At 52.5% G+C, this 21,057-nt stretch overlaps 1 protein-coding gene across 7 annotated transcripts in view; it reads right to left on the bottom strand.

Annotated features, from left to right (window-relative positions):
* Positions 1 to 21,057, bottom strand: part of LOC142575782 (transducin beta-like protein 2) — a 295,737-nt gene that overhangs the window by 265,158 nt on the left and 9,522 nt on the right. For 6 of the 7 annotated variants that reach the window (XM_075685421.1, XM_075685419.1, XM_075685423.1 and 3 more), the window contains exon 3: positions 18,594 to 20,491. The exons of the other annotated variant lie outside the window; for it this stretch is intronic. In XM_075685421.1, the coding sequence (XP_075541536.1) occupies positions 19,431 to 20,491 (1,061 nt within the window). In that variant the 3' untranslated portion in view covers positions 18,594 to 19,430. Of the gene's footprint in view, positions 1 to 18,593; positions 20,492 to 21,057 lie in introns of those variants that run through there. 7 annotated transcript variants of the gene reach the window in all.

Raw genomic sequence — 21,057 nt, 5'->3', positions numbered from 1 at the left:
GCCGCCGCTTGTCGTCCTCGCCGCTTTCGTCCTCGCCAACGCTTCGCGCCGCCCCCGCCGCCATGAGTTCAAGCACGTCGCTTAACTTCCTTTTTTTTTTTCACCAAGAATCCGCCCTGCCTTGTTGCACGGCGTTAAGTTACAGAAGAGAAACGCAGCGCATAACCTTCAGTCCGCGCTTCGCGCGAAAGACAATGCACCGCTCGAAGGCCTCCAGGATCAGGCGTACACGAGCCTGGCTGGCACTACTCTTCGCGCTGCGCTTCCCAAATGCCAGAAGGCCACCAGACGTGGCCTTTCGAAGCCCATCGCTTTCTTTTGAAAAGGAAAGCAGTACCAATTCCAGTTTCTGTACGTTAACTTTTTTTCCCCTCTCTCCTCACGCCCAATCAAGTTATTGAAACCGCAAGGCTGTACTCTACATGCAGAGCAAGCCCGTGCGCCAGTGCTACAGCAAAACGAAAGAAGAGTCGACACAAAGCTCGACACGTTTCCGTCAGCGTCACGCCAAACGAAAGGTTGGCTGCCTGCCAGTGTTGGGATTCACTCCGACGGTGCACACCACCGCCGAAAGCGAAGGTTTTCGGACATTCTTTCGCTGTCGCGTCCATGGAGAACTCGCGCACGAGATCCGCGCCTGCCTACCGCAAACAGCGTATACGCATACATTGCGCACCCAAACCGCAGGAAATCGGGATCAATGGAAAGACGGTGAAGGGGTCGGGGCGGGGAGTCGGGATGAGCTTTTGCAATAGGGATCCTACGGAGCTGCCGCAAGGGCTGCAGAAGATAGCGTCAACCTTGCCTTTTCCCCTCAAGAACCACTTCTCTCTTCTACGGAACCTAATTGTCTGGAGAGAGCGCTTTCATAAAAAAGACACACACACACACACACAGACACGGTCGGGTGCGCCTGGCCTTTTGAGCATTCGCAGAAGTCACCAACACACTATAGCGTTTTTTACACGAACTTGCCCAGCGTAAAGCCCCTGCATCGGCGGAAACGTGTATGGAGGGGCTTTAGCCCAGCGGTATGGGCGAGTCAGGTTGACCTAGGGTGCAGTGTACTAGGAACATAGGGGGCCTCGATGTCACATTTCTCAGTACAGGGTGGTGCCACGTCTAGTTGCGCCGCCATATTGCCTAAAAATTTATAGCGTAAAAATTTACAGCGTAAAAATTTATAATTTTCGCACTTTGTACGCATTTACATCTCACCTTAAAAGTAAAGTAGCAGTAAAGTACTACTAGAATAAGTTTAAAGCCCGGCAGATAATCATAGTAGTCTTCGCCGCGCCTTCTCTGGCGCTAACAAATTCGTTTCAAAAACAAAGTTGACGCATACATTGTACGCTTAAGGTTTTAGAGATTGTCCTTCAAAAAAATCTGACGCAACTTCTGACGGTAAAAATTTTACCTCCGTAGTGCCGTGCAAAGATATAGGACAAAACAAGGTGAATAAAAACGGCAGAGTAACCAATAACTAAAAGGTACTGTATTCATCGAGATAGAAATCGGGCGTGTGGAAAGGAAGAATGATAAAGAGCCCACACTAAAGCCCCTCAATCTCCCAAAGTAGCGCCATTCGCTTCCCTCCTCCTCCGCTCGGCGCGGCCTCGACGGTGGCGCCGCCGGTGGTGGGCCTGCCGTAGCAGACGACGGCTAACACTCTACGGGAGGGAATCCGCAGAAAAGTCCGTTCGAGCCCTGCGGAGCAGTTTTTTCAATCGAGATCTTTCTTCGTCAGTTGGTAATTGGCCTTTAAGATTTCGTGTCGGAAATGCGGAAGAAATAGCGAAAAGGACCATTATTCAAGGCGTATTTAAGGCGTAAAGCGCGCGTCATTGAGAGTTCGTGTTGCTGAAACACGACGCAAGCACGCGGTGTACTCAAACACGCGCGTAATTACCAAAGTTTCAGGTGTTGACAGCGTGAGAGTATGTGTACGTGGTTTCGTAGGTTCATTTACGTACCTGCAGGATACTTTTGTTCGGCCGGCGCGTGAGAGATTGCTGACTGCACACAGCCATTCCGGTTGTGTGCGGTCAGCAATGCCTGGCAACAGGGCCGTTTTTTTCATTGTGGGGTGCTTTGGTAATCGTGACGATTTCTTTTTTTTTTTCTACAAGTTCTGCTCCAGGAGGGCACATGTAATGGCTAACGGAGGCCTCTGAAGAGCACGTGACATTACAATAATGCAGGCGTCGCAGGGAGTGTTCGCATACAAAATTGGCTGTCCGCGATCTTATAGCCCCTTGGCATGCACAGGCTTCGGCGAGCCCCATCCAGCCCTGGTTCTAGCTTTGGTGTTCCCGTTCCCGCTTTGGTGCCAATAATACGAAATAATGACAAGGTGTTACAACTAGTACATAAAATTTATTGAAGAAATACAATCGCGCCGAGGTGCCAACTTCTAAAGCAGCGCTAGCGCGCCCGCGCGAGTCTTATGAAACGCCAACGAGGAATTTACCGGCCCACGCACGACTCTACGATCAAAGTGCACGTTAAACATCCCCAGGCGAGCTAGATAAAGTTATCCGGAGCCATGCACTACGACCTGCACCCTAGCGTTAGTCGCTTCGGAACGTTAAAAACGTTAATCACCACAAACCAAATCAATACAGGCGGGCGTACATTCGACGCTAAAAGGCTGCATCCTAAGTCATATTGAGCCTTGCAAAAGCGTCGAGAATGTGCTAGATATTGTGCTGGAGCTCAAAAGGCACCCTGAATAAAGTCGCTCTAATGTCACAGGCCAGCTGCAGATGCGTGCATTTCACCGAAAGACGAAACTACATGAAACAAAGAGAGCACATTCCAAAAAAAGAAGTCATTCACCGCGCTAAAAACCACGCAGAGCATGAACACACACTTTTTCGAAGCGGAATTAAGGCGTGAACTAGGCTCAAAATAAGAGGTTGTGAGTAGCCGTGGCCCTTACTTCACCAAGCCGTGCGTTCTTTGCCACTTCCTCTATGTCAGCCCGCCCGATCCTGCGAATCCACACTTCTTTTTGCGTTGCGCCCGCCGGACGGCAAAGCAAAAAGCTTTTTGCCCTTGCTGTGTCTGTTGCGGCAACCGAAGGCGCAGCAGGATGGCATCGCAATTAAGTTCTCGGCCCTACACATTCTATTACGCTAACGCATTCCGTCAGTGCGCCTGCCGTACTTTCGTCGCGCAGGCCCAACAATGGAGGTCGGCGCGCGCTGGAAAGAAAAAAATATACAAAAGCGCGGCGCCTGCTCCGCGGTAGCAAGAAAAAATATACTAAAGCGCGGCGCCTGCTTCCACGTGACACAGATTGGCCAATGGGGGAGCAGAGGAGGCTGGGGCGACAGGAGGCGTGGAGGAGGACGCGCCAGGGTGAGCGGGGTGGCGGAAAGATCTAAGAATGGCGCTACTTTTGAAAAATTGAGGGGCTTTAGCCCACACAGGTCCAGAATTACGATTGCACAAATGGAATTGTAGGGACGCACTATGCGAATGTCAAAAAGCAAGCTCGAGGTCGCGATTTCGATCACGGCCATGGCTGCCGAATTTCAAACAGCACAAAGTGCAAAAAAAAAAAAGAACACTCATGAACTTAGATTTGGGTGCACGTTAAAGAACCCCAGGTAGTCAAAATTATTTCGAAGACCCCCACTACGAACAATAGTGATTTTGGCTTGTAAAACCCCAGAATGTATTATTTTTAACAAGCGAAAAGCAAAAGCTAGGCACAATGTACGATCTTTAAACACTGATAAATGAACACCGTCATAGGCGGAGAGTTTTTATTTTCCAGGGGGGAGGAAGCAGAAACCCCACTTCCATTTTACTCTCCATCTATTTTCCCTCTCTCCCTCTCATATGGTACACACACACGTTCTCCCGTCTACCCACTCTCTCAACCCTCTCCTATAATTTGCGAGAACGCTGTCTTCCTTTCTTTGCTAGGCTGATGGAGGTCGCAAACTGAAAATGCAAGATCAAACAAAACTTCACTACAGGACGCCTTCGTGCAGATAATCACTTGACGAATTAACACGGCGCAAGCATGGCCCAATGAATTAAACACAGTTTATCCTTGTCGGAATATTAAAGGGGAAAATGGGCACGCAATTTCAACAGAAAACAAAACAAACATTCAACAAACAAACACATAATTTCAACAGATATTCGGTGTAGACGTATAAATCGCCGTTTGTGGTCGCGCCGTCGAAGTACGCGGTCAACCGAAACTTATAATTGCCGTTTGGCCATCACGCGCAACTATTCCACGACGGCGGCCCTAAAGGATAGCTCGGTGATGCGCTCTGACTTCACAAAACTGCAGTGGAATGTGGCAGATATGCGAAAGTGACCAGCACGGTGTCTCACCCCGCTGCCAGAAGGGAACCGCCGGCGTGACCTAACGGCCTGAAATCTTTCGTTAATGTATTTTTTGCTTCGACAATTTACGCTGCCTGGCAGGCGGAACAGTTGATGTTGTCCAGTTCACTAAACACGGAAACCGTACGCCGTTAGAGCGTACTAGTACACTGTAAAGGCGCCAATAGACGTGACCCGGCGCGCGCGCGCGCGGTGGTTGCGCTTCGTCACGCCATGTCGGCTACGCCGCGTCAGGCGTAAATCCGTCCCTCTACAGTACAACGCCGCGCATCTGCCGCAGCTGGAGTAGCGCATGCGCAGAACACCGCGCCGCTCCGTGCCGCCTGTCGTGGAACATCGAAACAAATCTCTTCACGCGCTTTCTCTGTCGGTAGCGATTGCCACCGCGGACCGGACTGTTGCTCGGCGATGGCACGGACGCAGACACATTCCGCAAGACGAAACATTCGGCAGGAGACACACGGTAGGATTCGGCGTCCGATCCGACGTGCGGCGCCGCATGCTCCAGCATGCGGCATACGACGATTCGGGGCACACGGTGCGTGCATCCGAAAGATTGAGCGGCGCGTAAGCTCCGCCCAGATCCAGCCCCCCAGCTCGACTTCATAGCCACGTCGAGAAACGCAATATAAACAACTCTGCACAACACCGCTTCGCTGTACACGAACACTGTCAATAAAATCATGCCCCTGCAAGTGACAGAACACTTCACGACGGCGCGTTGTCCACTGACGACTCCGCTAACAGCCAGCGATAGGGCCGGTAGGCCTAGCTAGGCAGACGGCGCTTACGATCCAACCCGAGCTCGTCGAAGAGCGCTTATGTATGCCAAAACAATTAACACTGTACACTTAGGTCGCCCGTAATTAAATACAATTGGTCTACTCGACGCAGTTGTTGCGAAGGGCAAACGTGCAAGCGAAGCGAGCAGCGTCGCTCAGACAGGTCGGTGTGGGATGTCTGCCCGTGAAATGCTCTCGCGTCGCGGCTCCCGATCTCGCCAGTAGCTTAGTGCTAGTGTACTAGGCGCTGCTTTGCATAACAGGTGCACGTTCGAGATAATTTCACTGAACTGGTAACTATTTCTTGTCGGAAACAAACTGCAGCAGGCAAGGAAAAAAAAAAGCACTGCGAAAAACCGGCCAGCCAGCGCCGCCTCCGTGGAGCGAACGTCGGAGAACGTCACATGCCAGCCGCGCTGTCATTGGCTGTGGCCAGACGACGGTGCGGTTGCCGGTCGCGTCGGACGGTGAAAATCTGCCCGGTTTGCCGCACGCCGGACGTCCGATCCGGCGCTTCGGCACGGCAAAACACCTCGATTCCGGCTGCCGTTCCGGCTCGTCGGACGCCGGATCGGACACCGAATCGGACCGTGTGTCTCCCGCTTTAACAGGTCTCTCCCTCTACATAACACAGACACGTAGCCGCTGCCACTCCTTTTCGTCGCTTCAATAGCTTTCAGTTCAAGAGTATAGCGGTCCCTCAGCCGCTTCCATAGTTTCAGGCATTCGTCGACTGAAACAGGGAAAACAAGACAAACAAACAGGCGCTGAGTGCATAGCATGTCCGGAGACGTATACACACACGTGCGTAGTAGCATTGACGCTCGTGTTGAGAGGCCGGAGTACATGCGTATCTGCTCCCACGCGTTGTTTTCCCGCTCCGCATCCCAGGAGTCCATTGTTTTGGTGTCGCAGACACAAGGATGTTGCTGGACGGCCTCCAGAAACCTTTCGATTTTGGAGCCGCGTGGGTCGGGCACGCTTTCTTGCGAAGAGGCCATCTCGTTCTGGCTCAGCCTGCCGAGTAGCGAGCCTCTACCTCGACGAGAGAGGGCGCTAGGCGCTAACTTGCTCGGCGCGGTCGGCGCGAAATGTAGTCGGTTGCATTTGGCGCCGGACGACGTCCGAGCGCGCTGAATGCCGCCGGCCGCGTCGGTGCCAGACGCCGCCGGACTCTAGGGGGTCGTGTTTTCGCCAACGTAACGTCGCCATGACGAGCGCGCGCGCGCGCGCGCGTTACGTCGGAGTGTATTGCCGCCTTTAAGGCGGTTCCAAAACGTCGGATAATTCGTCAGACTTGGTCAGTGACCGTCATTCTCTTCATTCCGTGCCTGACCGGAGAGAACTTTCGTCGAACCCTTCCTTCCACTTTCCCACTGCTGCTGCACTGCACGCCTCGTTGGGGAGTGGTCGAGAGCGCACGGCAGGGGTGCGGGAGACGAGATAGCCGACGCCAACAACGTTTCGGCAGAGCGGGGCCACAGCGCCCTCTGTACACCGTAATTAGGCGTGATCCCTGCAAAAGCACTGCAAAAGCTTCCGTGCTTCCGCGCTCACGCGCAACAGAAACTACAGTCCAGGGAGGAGAATGTCGGAGAGGGAGTACAGAGAAGGGAGGCCGGAAGTGGGGTACAACTGGATCCCGTACCGACGCAGTCAGGAAACGGGCGATCACCCTTCTGCGCTCGGGGCAGTTCACCTAACATGACGTGGGAGAAAGAAAATGCGTCGTCACTAAAGCATGGCTCGTTTGAGCTCTCTTCAGTAATGTGTGAATGAATGACACGACTCTCTGTGTTCTGCGTGCTGCGTGGACAAGCACAAGTGATGCAGGCGAGGTAACATTTAACATCACGTCAAGGCTGTCGTATGCCGTCAACATCACCGTCAATGAACGCAAACAGGGCAGAAAGCTTCGCTTACGTCGATTCACACAGTAGGAGAGACCTGCATACTTTTTCTTGCGCGTTCTGTTTCATTTAAAAGCCACTCTCGCCCCCTACCCCGGCCGGCGCTATAGCGGCCGGGGTTAGCGGCGTCTCGAACAGCAGCAGCCGCAACAGCACTGGGAAAGTCGAAGGAAGAGGCAAAGAAAGCTTCGCTTGAAGAAGGTTTTCAGCTGAATATTCGAAGTTGCGACCTAATGCTTCTGAACCCAGTACATTACCACTGCACCACGCCGAACGTGGCTGTATTTGTACATTTGGCCATGTCAAGAGTAAGAATCTCTGTCTACGCTGATGTTTAGATTTATATGTCGAGAGCCAAAGTGCGCTTTCACTCCGCCACGTCAACTGGCACCTCTCTAGAAGAACACCCGCCGTGGTTGCTCAGTGGCTATGGTGTTGGGCTGCTGAGCACGAGGTCGCGGGATCGAATCCCGGCCACGGCGGCCGCATTTCGATGGGGGCGAAATGCGAAAACACCCGTGTGCTTAGATTTAGGTGCACGTTAAAGAACCCCAGGTGGTCAAAATTTCCGGAGTCCTCCACTACGGCGTGCCTCATAATCAGAAAGTGGTTTTGGCACGTAAAACCCCAAATATTATTATTATATTATCTCTAGAAGAACAACAGCGTTGTTGCCATCGATAATTACTCCGTGAAGTGCTAGAACACCGCTTTTGCTTTACGATATCTATATCAGTTAGGAAATTCAGAAATCGACAACGGTGACCCGGGACACTGTTAGGGTGTTTACTGCTAATTTCGACAGCAGTCTCTCGTTCTTTACACTTTTGAGCGCGCGTATAATTCGAGTGTTCAGTTCAAAATAGCTACATGAAAATTCGCGGATAAATGCTCATTTAGACAACATCCTGGTTTCTCACGGCAGCGGTTGTGCCAGAATACTGACACCCGGGCGAGACAGATTCTCGAGCAACTTTGTGGAACAACCCAAAATTTCTTTTCCGCTCGGCAAAAGCTTGTGCAGTATTTCTGGCAAATTAACCAATGTGCCAGCGTAACAGCACCTGTAAGTGCACATGCCTGTGTGGCACAGCTTACAGAATAAAACAAAATGAATACGCAGCCGTTCTCGCAGACGCGACGATTTCGATCAGCGGCCGATTTTGAGGAGTCCGGTAGGGGCGATTGCTGCTGCCTCGTGTTCACGGCACAATTACGACAATTGGCCACGTCGACTACGATGCCGGTGTCGGTGCTATCAGCATTGCCGGATTAAGAGAACACTCCAGTGAGGCGTCAGAACTTATGTCGTTGCGAAAGAAAGTGGCAAATTTCCAACGCCACAACAGAAAGTGTCTGTCGTCACGACAGAGCTTCTGTTGCGACGTCAGAATCGCTGTCGCGGTGGAAAGTTGCTGCGACTTCAAAACTCTTGTTGTCGCGACAGAACGTTTATGCGGCGACTTCCTAACTCTTTGTCGTCGCGACAGAATGTTTCTCTCGCGACGTCAGAATTCCTGTCGTAACGTCAGAATCGTATGTCGCGACTGCAGAAACGCCAGGAACTTATGGCGTGCGACAGAAATTTTTGTAGTCGTGAGAGAAGTTTCTGTAGTTGCGACAGAAATTTCTGTCGTCTTCTTCAACTGGGAGGGGTGGATGAGAACGGGCAGGTTGACATAATCGTGATATCGGAGATGTGTTAAGATACAACTGCGCAGTCAGGCAGCTATTAGAAAAAAAAATAAATAAGGAAAGACAATGAAATTTTTGACGCGAATGTTTCCCTCGACTCGCTCAAACACCCTGCACCCCGAATCCGTGCTGCTTTTGGAGCGCGTTTTCTTGAGTGAGGAGTCGGCAGCTACCTAATAAAGCAAAGAAAGCGAGATACGTTTTCTTTTTTCAGTACGTTCTCAACAATCTGCGAAATAAGCACACGCTGGGCCTTCGTAAATCTTCCATAGTGGCAAATACCACGGTTCACGGTATTTCACGCACATGGAGCCGTCGTCTGCTTGTTACTCGTAATTCGCGACCTGTCATTGTCCGGTATTAGCTCAAGTTAACTAAAACTATGACGCGCAATCTAAGAACGCGCCTCGAACTCCCTCGCGCAACACATTGTACAGCAGCTGTGACATTCCGCGCAAGGCGAAGAACCGCAAAAAAAAAAAAAAGAGAAAGGAAATAAATAAAAAGAAACCGCTGTCACGATTGTAATAATACAATATGGCACGGTACAAAGATTCCCACATTACGACAAAAAAGCTACTTTGGAGAACCGGACGGGTCTCCTGATGCAGTGCGTGCGAACCACGATAATTCTCGCCCAGTTTCATCACCCTGCGTAAGGGCAGACTTCTACATTTGCCGGGGTTTATCGTGCTTCCTGTAACACTACCCGCTCCAGGCACGGATAAGAAATCAACGGGGACCTTTCGAGGCGAAATATGTCGCACTTCTTTCAAGCAAGTAGGATGCAGGAGCGCTTTACAATCTTTCTGTTTTTTTTTTTTTCGCAGACGTATGTAATTCATCAGGTGGCGGTTCCACAGTAGCTTTTCATTCATTCATTCATTCATTCATTCATTCACGAGGCTCGACATCCCAAAATAAGGCAGGGGCCGCGACGCCGTGACATAAGGCCTCCTTATTAATTTCGACCACCTGAGCTTTCTTCTTTTTCTCCCCAATAGGGGCGTTGACCCCCCAGTTGGTATGCGGCAAACGCGGCCTACAATTCGAACCCGCGGCCATGTGCTCAGCAGCAGAACACCGCCCGGCACATATGGGAGAAGTTACCATGAATGCCCCTCCCAACCTCAACGAGAAGGCCCACCGAGTCGCGCGAAAACTAACCCACCGCGGCACGGACAGTGACGGCCCAACACCCCGCAACCCCCGGGGAAGGGAGAAGGATTGCGGCGGAGGCGATGGAGAAGACGGAGGAGGCGACGACGACGAAGAAGCGATAAAAGACGACAGGGACAGACTGGTCACGTACCACGACATACTGACACACTACACGAAACAAAGAGAAGCATACCCACAACCCCACAAACAACTCGACAGGTCTCAAGAAACAGATTGGAGAAGATTGCAAACCAGAACGTTCCAAAACCCAGTACACTTAAACAGAATAAATTCAACACAATATCCAGACGCAAGCTGCAAGCTCTGCAAACATGAACACGCAGACATGGCACACATCTTGTGGAAGTGCACACAGATCAGTTCAGTATACGTAGAGGACAAGATAGAACCGGACCTTCTCGAGGAGCGATGGCTAAGCGCTCTGACTAGCTCAGAACTACACGACCAATTATGGGCTATCCAGCGGGCCCGGGCAGCGGTGGAAAGGCTATGCCTCACCGCACACAATGCCCGGGTGGCCTGAGCCCGGGCTGGCAACCTCGCAGGTCCTTTTTCCATTAAAGTTTTTTCCGTCCGTCCGTCCGTCCGCCAGCTGCAGATGAAGAGTGTTGAAATCTGCGCGCTCCTGTTTTTTGAGCGCCGCTGACTTCGTTGCCCGCTAAATTTGGCGGGCTGTCTCAGCGGTCGAAAGCGGAAAGCCTTTCTATGGCCTCTTGCAAAGAGCGAAACGCCTGCACGTGCTCTGGCGTTCACGTGCTCGTCTTCTCGCTCATGCGGCGGCTGTCTTGCGTGTTCCTGGTGCTTAAAGATCTCAAATTTCAAACGCGGTGTTGTTTCAGATAGGCCGTAGGTTTGTGACGGTCGGTCGCATATGGTCGCCAGTTTGATCCACCGCTTAACGTTCCACCTCCCTCGCCCCTCACCTTATCTCATTCCTGCACACTGAAACTCGTCGTCCTTGGGGGAGAGGAGATTATATAGTTCTGTAAAATTTGTTGCTGGGAGTGTTGCTTGAAGGCTATCGAATGCATAATAGCGCAACAAGGAAAGAAAAAAGAAAGGAACAGAGAGAGCGCCATGGAAGAAGAGAAATCGGTTTTCTCGGCATCCACTGCACCGAATGTGACGCGCATTGTTGCACTTAAAATAAAGATGTCAAATCTAGTGACGGTGTAGAAAGCGCATTTTTTTTTTTTACTTAGGCTATCAATGTTTGTACAACCATTCTTAAGAATATAGATATTTTAGAAAACGAGAGTATGAAGCTTACAACTCTGTAGTTGAGCGATGAAAAGCGATATCAGAAATCTGTAAACTGCACCTCACAATAGATGCAGAGAGGACAAAATGGATATATTATACACTCCCCTGAAATATACTGGTAATGTGTGTGTAGGACTGTCTCGAAAGTCTCGCAAACATTAACAAATTCGCATAAGCTGTAAGTTCATGCATCAAATTTGTCCGATTTAGATGCTCAAACGGATGCAGTTTACAGGAATCCAATATCTGTTTTTTGATGCAGTGTTACGGCTTTTGTAAACTTCGTCCTTCTATTTCTTTCTTAAAGTTGGCGATCTTGAGAAATTTCCGTTAAGAAATACCAAGCCCTAAGTCAAAGTTCTGCTTCCTACAGCCACCAGAATTGAACGTTCTCTCTCACACGCAACAAATGTCATTCAAATCGGTCCAGCGTTTACATATATATATATATATATAAATAGGCGGCATCGGAACTGGGCTCCGAGCTAAAGCATTCTTTTCAGTATTTCTTTCTTTGTCGCACTATTATGCATAACCTTAGAGGTTACATAAGCTCTGCCAACAGACAAGCAGCTGTTGCCATGACGATAGCGAGTCCCCTTGCCGAAACGTTGGCTCCATCGGTCCCGAGCGTTCGCCCGCTGTTGGTCACGGTGTTCGCTCGCATCTTTATCGTGCGCCGAGTTACGATTTATTCTTTCTGTCTTCGTGCGTCACTTCTCGCCTTCTGTTCAGCGGTGCCCGACTTCGCTTCCCTTCACAGTTCTCACTGTTCCTTGTCTCTTTTCTCTCTAAAGCACATACAGGCAATGTGTCCCCTAAATCCGCCCCCCCCCCCCCCGGCGAAAGTTGTCGTCGACGTCATCTAACTGCTGCTACCTGATTGAAGCGTTGACAGCCCGTGCATTCCTCATCCTCCTTCTTTGTCGTCGTTATACAATGTTAGAATACTAAGAAGTTCATAATAATAAAGAAATGCGCGTTTGATGAACGCCGTGTCGGCTCGCCATGATATGGACTATAAGTTCTATGCGTATATGCGAAAGTGACAATTCTTGCTGTCTTCCTTTTTCTTTTTCTTTAGATTTATTTTCCTTTTCTCACTGCTCCCTCATATTCGTAAAGTGGGCTTATTCCCAATGTTGCTGGGAGCGCAGGCGTATGTTCCCATGTTGTCGTCACTGCATAAAAAAAAAAAAATAAATAAACAGTAGCGCTTCCAACAGTTCGTGCAAACACAACTAACGCCTAAACTCTCTCTTTCATACGCAGGAGAAACGTGAAAGTCTCTCGCAAGTGACGCGTGGTGGCCAACGTACGACGAGCGACGGCGACTGCGGTCCCTTGTGCCGCGCAGTGGCGGATCGCTTGAGAAACTGTTGGGCAGCTTGCACGCGACTAGGTCCGCACCTGTATGACGCTAGACCCGCCGTGGTTGCTCAGTGGCTATGGTGTTGGGCTGCTGAGCACGAGGTCGCGGGATCGAATCCCGGCCACGGCGGCCGCATTTCGACGGGGGCGAAATGCGAAAACACCCGTGTGCTTAGATTTAGGCGCACGTTAAAGAACCCCAGGTGGTCGAAATTCCCGGAGTCCTCCACTACGGCGTGCCTCATAATCAGAAAGTGGTTTTGGCACGTAAAACCCCAAATATTATTATTATTGTATGACGCTATCGCACGAGCAAGCAAGCAAGGAAGCAAGCAAGCAAACAACATCGTAGAAGAGCCATTCGTGCATTTTGCACGGCGGCAAGTGTAAAACCCCCGACACGCCAAGTTTGTTCGCAGGCGAGGCTTACGCAGGCACGGATCAGCGTGGGGGCGTCGATCAGGGAACGAGACCAAGTGCGGGCGTGCAAAACACACGCACGCGGCGCAGACCTCTGCAGGTCGATCTCCCCAGGTGACAAGTGACAGTTTCACGTGTCTCTGCCGATTGTCGCGTAAGGGGAAGTCAGCCCTGGTCTGGACTGGCGGGCTGAGTGATGCACCGGCGGTCGCACCGTGGTCGTGCACTAGAATAAGACGGTGCACCCCAGGGACGTCCCGTTGCGGAGGCTGCGGCGAACCATCTGCGAGCCTTGTGGACAGTGGTCAGACGGCATATATAATTCACTGAGCCGTGGTGCAGCCACTCCCGTGCGTGGCGCAGTTGAGTGGACCTCTGCAGTGGAAACTCGGAAGTGAGTGGACCTATGTGAGTGAAGGCAGGAACAACGCGGGATTTTCTTTTTTTCTTTTTCGGGAAGCAACAGAAGCATGCAAACTCCTTTATCTAACATACAACGTTTAAGGCGGTGGATCTTGCCTAGCGCGCCGCATGCGGCGATACACGCGGCTCCCGACGCTGCACCTGCAAATATTTGCCGCTTATCGCGTGCACCGGACAACAGAAGCAACGCCTGCAAGACCCGTCGTCAGGGGGGTGTAAACCGAGGAGGTGGGATTAATGCGGTAAACGGAGCGCGCAAAAAGAAACGTCGACACAATTCCTGTAAAGAAAAAAAAAAGACAGTGGACATATGCGCCTTCGCAAACAGCAGAGGCGAACGGGGGGTGTCTGCGAGCTTTGCGGAAGTCAAACGGAGGACACCGCGCACACGCAAGCCCCATCCCGCAGTGTCTCGTGCCCAACTGGCCGCAAGCAAGCCAGAGGAGAACACTCCTGGGCATTCTTTTCTTTGCGGAACTTAGGCCGCATGATTCCCTCGGTGCGGACTATATATATAACACGAAACGTCCATCCTGCCCGAAATCCCATACGCTTAACGCTTCCGGTCATCCGGCCTGGAATGTGGACGCCACCGACTTGGAACTCTTTCCGGGTTTCCCAATCCTGCTTCTCTTCGCATGCCTTTGAGAAGCCGCTCCAGAAGGCTGCTTGGGTGTCGGCACTATAGCGCCCCGTTGTGGCAGGGCTACCACAGTCGAGCAGTTGAAATGCCCGTGCGCGGTGTCCCTGCAACGTTCTCAACGTGCCTTTGTAACGGAAACGCCATCGGATTAGCAAGACGCGAGCGCATACAGGTAGTTGTTCGCCAGCCTTTGGGTGTATGCGGGGTGCGCATTTCAGAAGACCGCGAGACACGGTGCAACTTTGGGCTGGCGGATTCGAGGCGGCTCTCGTACTACGCGAACGCCAGTTTGTCAGATTCACGGCGCGCAATACGTTTCGTTGGCAGATCCAGATAGATCTGGTTAGAATATAAGGGGGCGGGGACGCCATCTTTCCTCGAATCGACTTGACGAATGTGCGCTCAACGCCCTCTGGGAGGCTAAGAAAATGTGTTCCTAATCGAGAAGCGCTGCGCGGTTGCACCCTTGCAAAGTAGCGTCTGCGTTTCTGGAACTTTGTTTTCTGGACCTGCGCAGAAGGTCGTGAAACTCGAGCGTCTTGTCTATCCACTTCAGTCACGGCGTACGCGTTTGTGGACGCGACTTATTTTTGCCATTACTGTGCCGCGGCTGCAAGGAGTAGACAACGGACATTAAGCGTTGAGGTAAATTGAACATTCTGTTTTCCTAAAGTACACACCCACTGCACTTCTGAGAGAAATTTGTCGGCTTAGACGACTGCTTTGGTGAAGGCACTACCGTGTTTGACTTGAAGTGGGGCGTTTCGGTAGTAATTTCGAAAGATGTTTTTCGCTCGTTGCAACGCTTGTGCCAAGTAATTAACCTGTGCATGTAATTCGAAAGGGTGATTCAATATTTTGTATGAAGAGACATAGCATTACTGACTGTACAATAAATGAATATATAGTTACCATGTAATTAGGGTAGCTCTCTATAAAATGCGCAATCATTCGCGTCCCGCCTTGACTTGCTTTCTATGGAGCCTCCAGCACGTTGGCATAAGATTGTGTAAATTTTACAGATTTATCGACAGTCGAACATAATTCGTGACTGAAGGGGCTATACACCATCGGAGTCATCAGATCTAGGCAGAAACACGAGAAAGCCGAAGAAAAAAAAACCGGAATAACAGAACCTCATTAACAGGGACAGTCGTGACAGTCGTCGTGCGCGTGTTCCCTTTCGTGATGCGCACGTTAGTGCGGCCCGCTTAATTACCGGCGGCGTTTAATTACGCCCCGTAAGCCGTTAACCACAACGTGGTATAAAAGCCGCCGACGAGGCCGGCGCGGATAGTATTCACTGATGGGTCACTCGGGCTACGCACCTTGACATCTGACGCCACGCTCGTGACGCAAAGGCAGCGCGGGCTGCCTTCCGGGGAGCAAGCTGCCAAAGGTCGCGCGCGCTCAGCGTCAAACGCCTCCGGCCACGTGTTCCCTCGCCTCGTCGACGGAGAGGGGCGGCAGAATTTTTCAGGGACAGGAGTGGCCCAATGCGCGTCGCTTACAAGTCGACGATGTACAGGCGCCCCGATGAGCGCGATTCTTGGCGCCACAGAAGCCAACAGTTTGGTTACGGCTGTTCCGGTGGCCTCAACACGAGGAAAGTTCGCGTTCGGCAGGCGGCGAGGTTCTCGCGTCGTGAAGCAACAGCGACGTGAGGAGAGCGCCAGGGTAAAGGACTCCCCGCGGATTATCCCCCACCGTTCGCGGCGGTATATCTCTCTTGGAACGCGCCTTCAAGTTTCGGTTTTCTTTGGCGTTATAGCGTGACGCAATACCCGCCGCGCGGAGAAGGAGTCAACGCAACGTCATCGCTGCTTGCAGCAGGAAAACGCCCCACGCAAGCGCCAGGCAAGAGCGGCAAGCCAGACGGCAACAAGGAGCGAGGCGTTTTAAAGCGAAGCTTGTTTGGCCTTCTCCTTCGACTTTCCCACTGCTGCTGCTGTCCGGCACAGTGCGTCGGGCGTGGTTCAGAGCGTGTTCCATGTTCAGAACATGGAAGAAGCGTGGCAGAGAAGAAAATAGACGGGAGGAACTCGTTTGGACCGCACCGCGTCGAAAGTGCACAATGCCCTCTGGAGATCCCGGGTCGTCGCCACTTTAGCCTCTAGACAGCTGTAATTATCCGTGTCCCCGCAAGCGCTTAGGTTTCTACCAACGTAAGTCCAGAGGGAAGCTACCCAGCACCCGAAGTAGCATGCCACACGCTAATATCAACCGACGTATAATTAACCTCTTTTGAGTTCAGCTCAAACGTTGGCAACGAAAACTAAAAATCACCTTGCGACAGAGACGCTTCAAATACCATCTGCTTTCCAAGGCTTCAAAAGCCCCCTGTGGTAGCATTCACTCGACAAGACTCCTGCAGACCCCGATTTCTTGTACTTCGGGTCGATGCGTATAGCTTCGCAACTGTGCTGCGTTACTCGGCAGACAGGCACGTCTCAAGCTATCGTCAGCATGTTGTTCACGCGACCGCGCCAGCTCTGGCACTTTCGGCAACAGAAAACGCGTTGTATATATAGCCTTGTAGTGCATAGAAAGTTAGAAACGTCGAAGCGTTACTAGGTGCCACTGCTAGGTACTCCTATGCGGAGAGACGCGGCAGGCGAGTTGAAGCCGAATTCCAAGCATCGCGAATGCTCTCGCGCTGCCATTAACCCCCTCCCGGACTCGTGACTACATGAAACTAGACGAATTGCCTGAACGCGATACATCAACACGGCTGTCATCGGATGACTCCAGCCAACAGCGGACGCCGAAACACTTTGCATTTTTGAATAAAGACATACATTTCGTCCTCCTTGCCTCAGGCCAGTTCAACAGAGAGCTCTCTTCCTCCCTCAAACCACTGCTATTCGAAATGGGACACGGCTCGAAACAGCCGCCGTGGCCCGGCAAAACTTCGCCCTGCTTTTGAAAACACTGCATGCAAGTATAGTGGCCACGGTATACTCAAGACAGTAAGGTTTCTGACAATAATAAAGTTAAAAAAAGAAAGAAACGTGACAGTAGGCACGGTTGCCCTGAAACTTGCAATTGACGCAGCATCGGGGTCCACAACATCCGACAGAGATCGCGGCAATGTGTGTTTACCTCACGCCTGTGATCTCGCAATTTCACCGTCATTACGCAGACCGTCCCCAACATCGTAGCCAGAGGGAACGGCACACTTGCTCCACTAGAGTTGCACAACGCATCCAGCTGAGGCTGCTATGCTGAGAGCTGTCATGTGGCACCGTTTGAGAAGTGCTCCAAGGAGCGACTCCATACCTTTTTTCTGGTACGGCAACGATTTTTCCGCAAGGAACCCAAAGCGTTGCTTACGGTGGCTGAACACTGAGACAATCCCTCTATCTTTTCCACTGAAGTTCTTCGCCGACCCTGCAGACCAAGCTAGTGGCCTTGCAGATTAATAATGAAAGCATTTACCCGGCTGTCATGATACCAAGCAACTGCTTGATTTACAGAGGTCCCCCCATCTATTATGCAAGTGCTCAACAGGTAGCTAGAAGTGCTAGGCAGCACTAGCCCAGGATTATGGACAGGTCAATTAGCTCAGATGCAACCACTGCTGGACAAACACTAGTTTCCAGCTAACTGTTGAACACTCATGGAAAAGATGGGACAGCCAACCAGCTCCAGCTATAGCCGGTATCGCTACACGAAAGACCACTCAACGCACCACTCGGTAACATGGGATAGTAGAGAAGAATTTTGGTGCGTCCAGTATTCGAGCAAGCGCAGGCGGTTTGCCGGATGGGCGGGGGCGTAAACGTGAACGGCCAGATTGGGGGCGCCAGCTGGTGGTGCAAAGCTCAACCACCAAAACACAGAGCCAATTACTATGTTCTTCTTAGATGCGGTGTAAATTTTCGACAGCGGCTGAATTGTGAACACAATTACGCCACTGCCGAAAATTTGCACAGAAGCGAAGCAGAATAAAGTAGGTTACTGCAATTTTTGCCCCGTGTTTGTCTGGTGGAGATCTACAACACCAGGCGGCTACACCGCTCCGGCCACTCACATTTACGGCCTCGACCATCCGGCTATCCGCCCAAACCGCCCCCATTTGCCGGAATAGCGGACACGCTAAAAGTCTCTAGTAAATTAAGTGTCATCGTAGCCGGGCCGCATGACAACAGCTCTTGTGTCCAAGCGATCCAAGTGGTCCAGGAGCAATTTCTTGCGACACAATTCCTCAAGGTAGTTCCTCCCTCAAGCCACGGGTTCAAGCAAGCAAAGATTCTGCCAGCTCCACAGCCTCGTTCAAACAACACAGCTCGGTCAGCCTTGTGCGCGAGCTCTGGTTGGAACGAACCAGAGGAGCATGGTACTAGGACCTGCAACCCAGTGGTCATGTACATGGCATTCTGCATCACCATGGTCACGCATGCACATGATGCGATGCTGTTGCAGCAAACACTAGTTCCAACGGTCAGGTACTAGGATGGGAAGGTATGTGCACAGTCGACACGCAGTGTCAGCACTTTATGCACGAAACACGAGAGAGAGAGAGAGACAAGATTCAGGTGGAAAATATCCATTTGTCGCCGAGGAAAACACATTTCCTTTTAATGGCAGTAAAAAAAAAAACATACAAAAACGGACATATCAATAAATTAAGATCCGCAAGCTGCACGAGACCCAGCCGCACGTGTAAAATGACAGCATGACGATGGGCACGTGACAATAAATAAAAGACTGTACAAGATGGTCGATGCGCGGTCTTGTCGGCTCGTCCCGGCTTCTTCCGTCTCCTCCTATAGATATCTTTTTTTCTTTTTTTGGAAAGACGCCCCCCATTTCTTCCTGAGTCGGAACGACATTTTTTTTATCTTTGTACGAATAAACAACAAAAGGGCGACCAACAAGTACAACGGCGTCTTCCCAAACAGCGTCCACCTACACTGAGACACAGTAATTGTCCCCCAACAAGTCCGAAAAAAATATTACTAAAAAAAAAAAAGGTCCGGACAGTGACACATTTTTCACAACCGTGGTTCGGTGGCACCGCTCCTCTCAATGGTCCAGTCCTCGCGTGGCACATCCTTTTTTTTTTTTTTCGCACGGGCGACACACAGACCAGCCGGGCGCGTACGGAAGAGGAGGAAGAACGAGCCGTCGGGAGGATCGTTCCGGTTTTAGGAGCAGATGTCACATCATGGCAGTGCGCGTTGGTGTCGCCGGCGGCAGCACGAATTCATTTTCTTTCTTTAGAGAGAGAGATAGCAGGTCTGGATGAGAGAGAGAGAGAGAGCCCGCGCACGAGCGTCGTTCCTTAATCCTCAACACCACACTTTTTTTTTTCTTTCTTCCTTTCAGCTCACTCACTCACACGCGCAACACACGAGACGTACACCACTAGAGCGACGGCTGCATGAGCCGGCCGCCAGCGCCGCGGCTCCGCCGCTCGCGCAGCTTCTGGTCCCGGCCGGCCTTCCACAGCATGAGCTCCATGCAGGCGCGCGCGTCCTCGACGCTGTCGTGTCCTCGCGGCCCGTCCTGAACGTCCCGGTTCAGGTACGCGCCGACCAGCGAGCGCAGCGACCGCCGGAACGGCAGGCCCCGGTGGTGCGGGAACACGACGGCCGTGTCGACCACGGTGTCGTGCAGGATCTTCAGGCCGCGCAGGTCGTTCTCGAGGCCGTGGCCGACGAGCACCGTCGAGGCGGTGAACAGGCGCAGCAGCACGGCCTGCACGTCCTGCAGCGTGGTGCGCACGTTGCGCAGGTGGTCGGCCGTGACGCCGCTGAAGGCCGTGTTGTAGTCGAGCACGGGGCTGCCCGGCCGCACGTACGAGTCGTACACCGTGGCGCCGTTCGAGCCGACCACGCTCACCTTGGCCACCTCGAGTCCCCGGATGGTGAAGCACATCTCGCAGTCGAGCGCGTACACCCCGCCGGCCACGCCGTGCCGCGGCCGCGTGCGCACAAACCCCCGCGCCGGCGCGTCCCGCTCGCCGCGCGCCCCCTGCGCGCACACGTGGTAGTCGGAGTGCTCGCAGCCGGGCTCGTCGCCCGTGGCGCCGCAGCACGTGAACTCGGCGGCGCCACGGCGGCCCGTGTGGAAGGTGCACACGTCGTTGGCGTAGTACTCGCCGCCCGGCGTGATGACGAACGACGAGCCGCAGCGGCAGCACGTCTTGCGGCTCGAGTCGGCCGACGCGGCGTCCGCTTGCAGCCACACGGCGCGGCCGGGCTCGTCGGGGCACGGCCGCGGGTAGCCGCAGCGGTACAGTTCCTGAGGTGTCAGCCTGTAGCGCAGCAGCTGGTGGTACAGGTCGTCGGCGCACAGGGGAAGGCGCCAGGCGCCCTCCAGCGGGCTCGGAGGACCCCGGGGAGCCGTCGTGGTCGTGCGTCCGACAGAGGAGGACTTGTGCCAGCTGTTGTTGTGGCCCTGGACGGCACGCTGAGCGGAGCGACCTCCGGAGGGGAAGGAAGCAGGGAAGAAGGACAACAAAAACAGTGCGGTCGGGATTCACTCTCGTCACGGCCCCGCTCTCACAGCGGCGGGACCCACAGGGCTCCCTCTCTCTCTCTCTCCCTCGAGCGCTAGGATAACACTACAGCGGTAACTGCGACTGCCAACGGGCGGCCGGTCCAAGGGGACAAAGACAGTGCCAGCACCGGAAGGAAAGGAAAAGCAAAGACCGCAGGCTCCTGGGCCTGGTGACAAAGCGACTTGCACATACCTTCCACAACCTTAGCAGTTTTCTCACCTGCCACGACACACACCGTCGCCAACATGCACGTCAGGATGCCACATACGGCCACGCACGCAAACACACACATACAAAGTGGTGGTAAACAGAGCGGGGAAGGAGAGGGTTCTCTACAGCTTGGATAAGCAAGGATGAGTGGCAGCTACTCGCGGGGGAAGCTAAACTTGCTACTTTCTCGAAGGATGTCCTAAGGAATCCGTCCTCGGAGAGAGAATAAGAGAGCCCAGACTACGGCTATTAATGTAATGCAAGCGTTCTCATGCCGCC

Source organism: Dermacentor variabilis, chromosome 3 (assembly GCF_050947875.1).
Source record: "Dermacentor variabilis isolate Ectoservices chromosome 3, ASM5094787v1, whole genome shotgun sequence".
NCBI classification, from domain to species: Eukaryota; Metazoa; Arthropoda; class Arachnida; order Ixodida; family Ixodidae; genus Dermacentor; species Dermacentor variabilis.
Note: the sequence above shows the minus strand (reverse complement) of the source record. Positions and strands in the feature narration are given on the sequence as shown.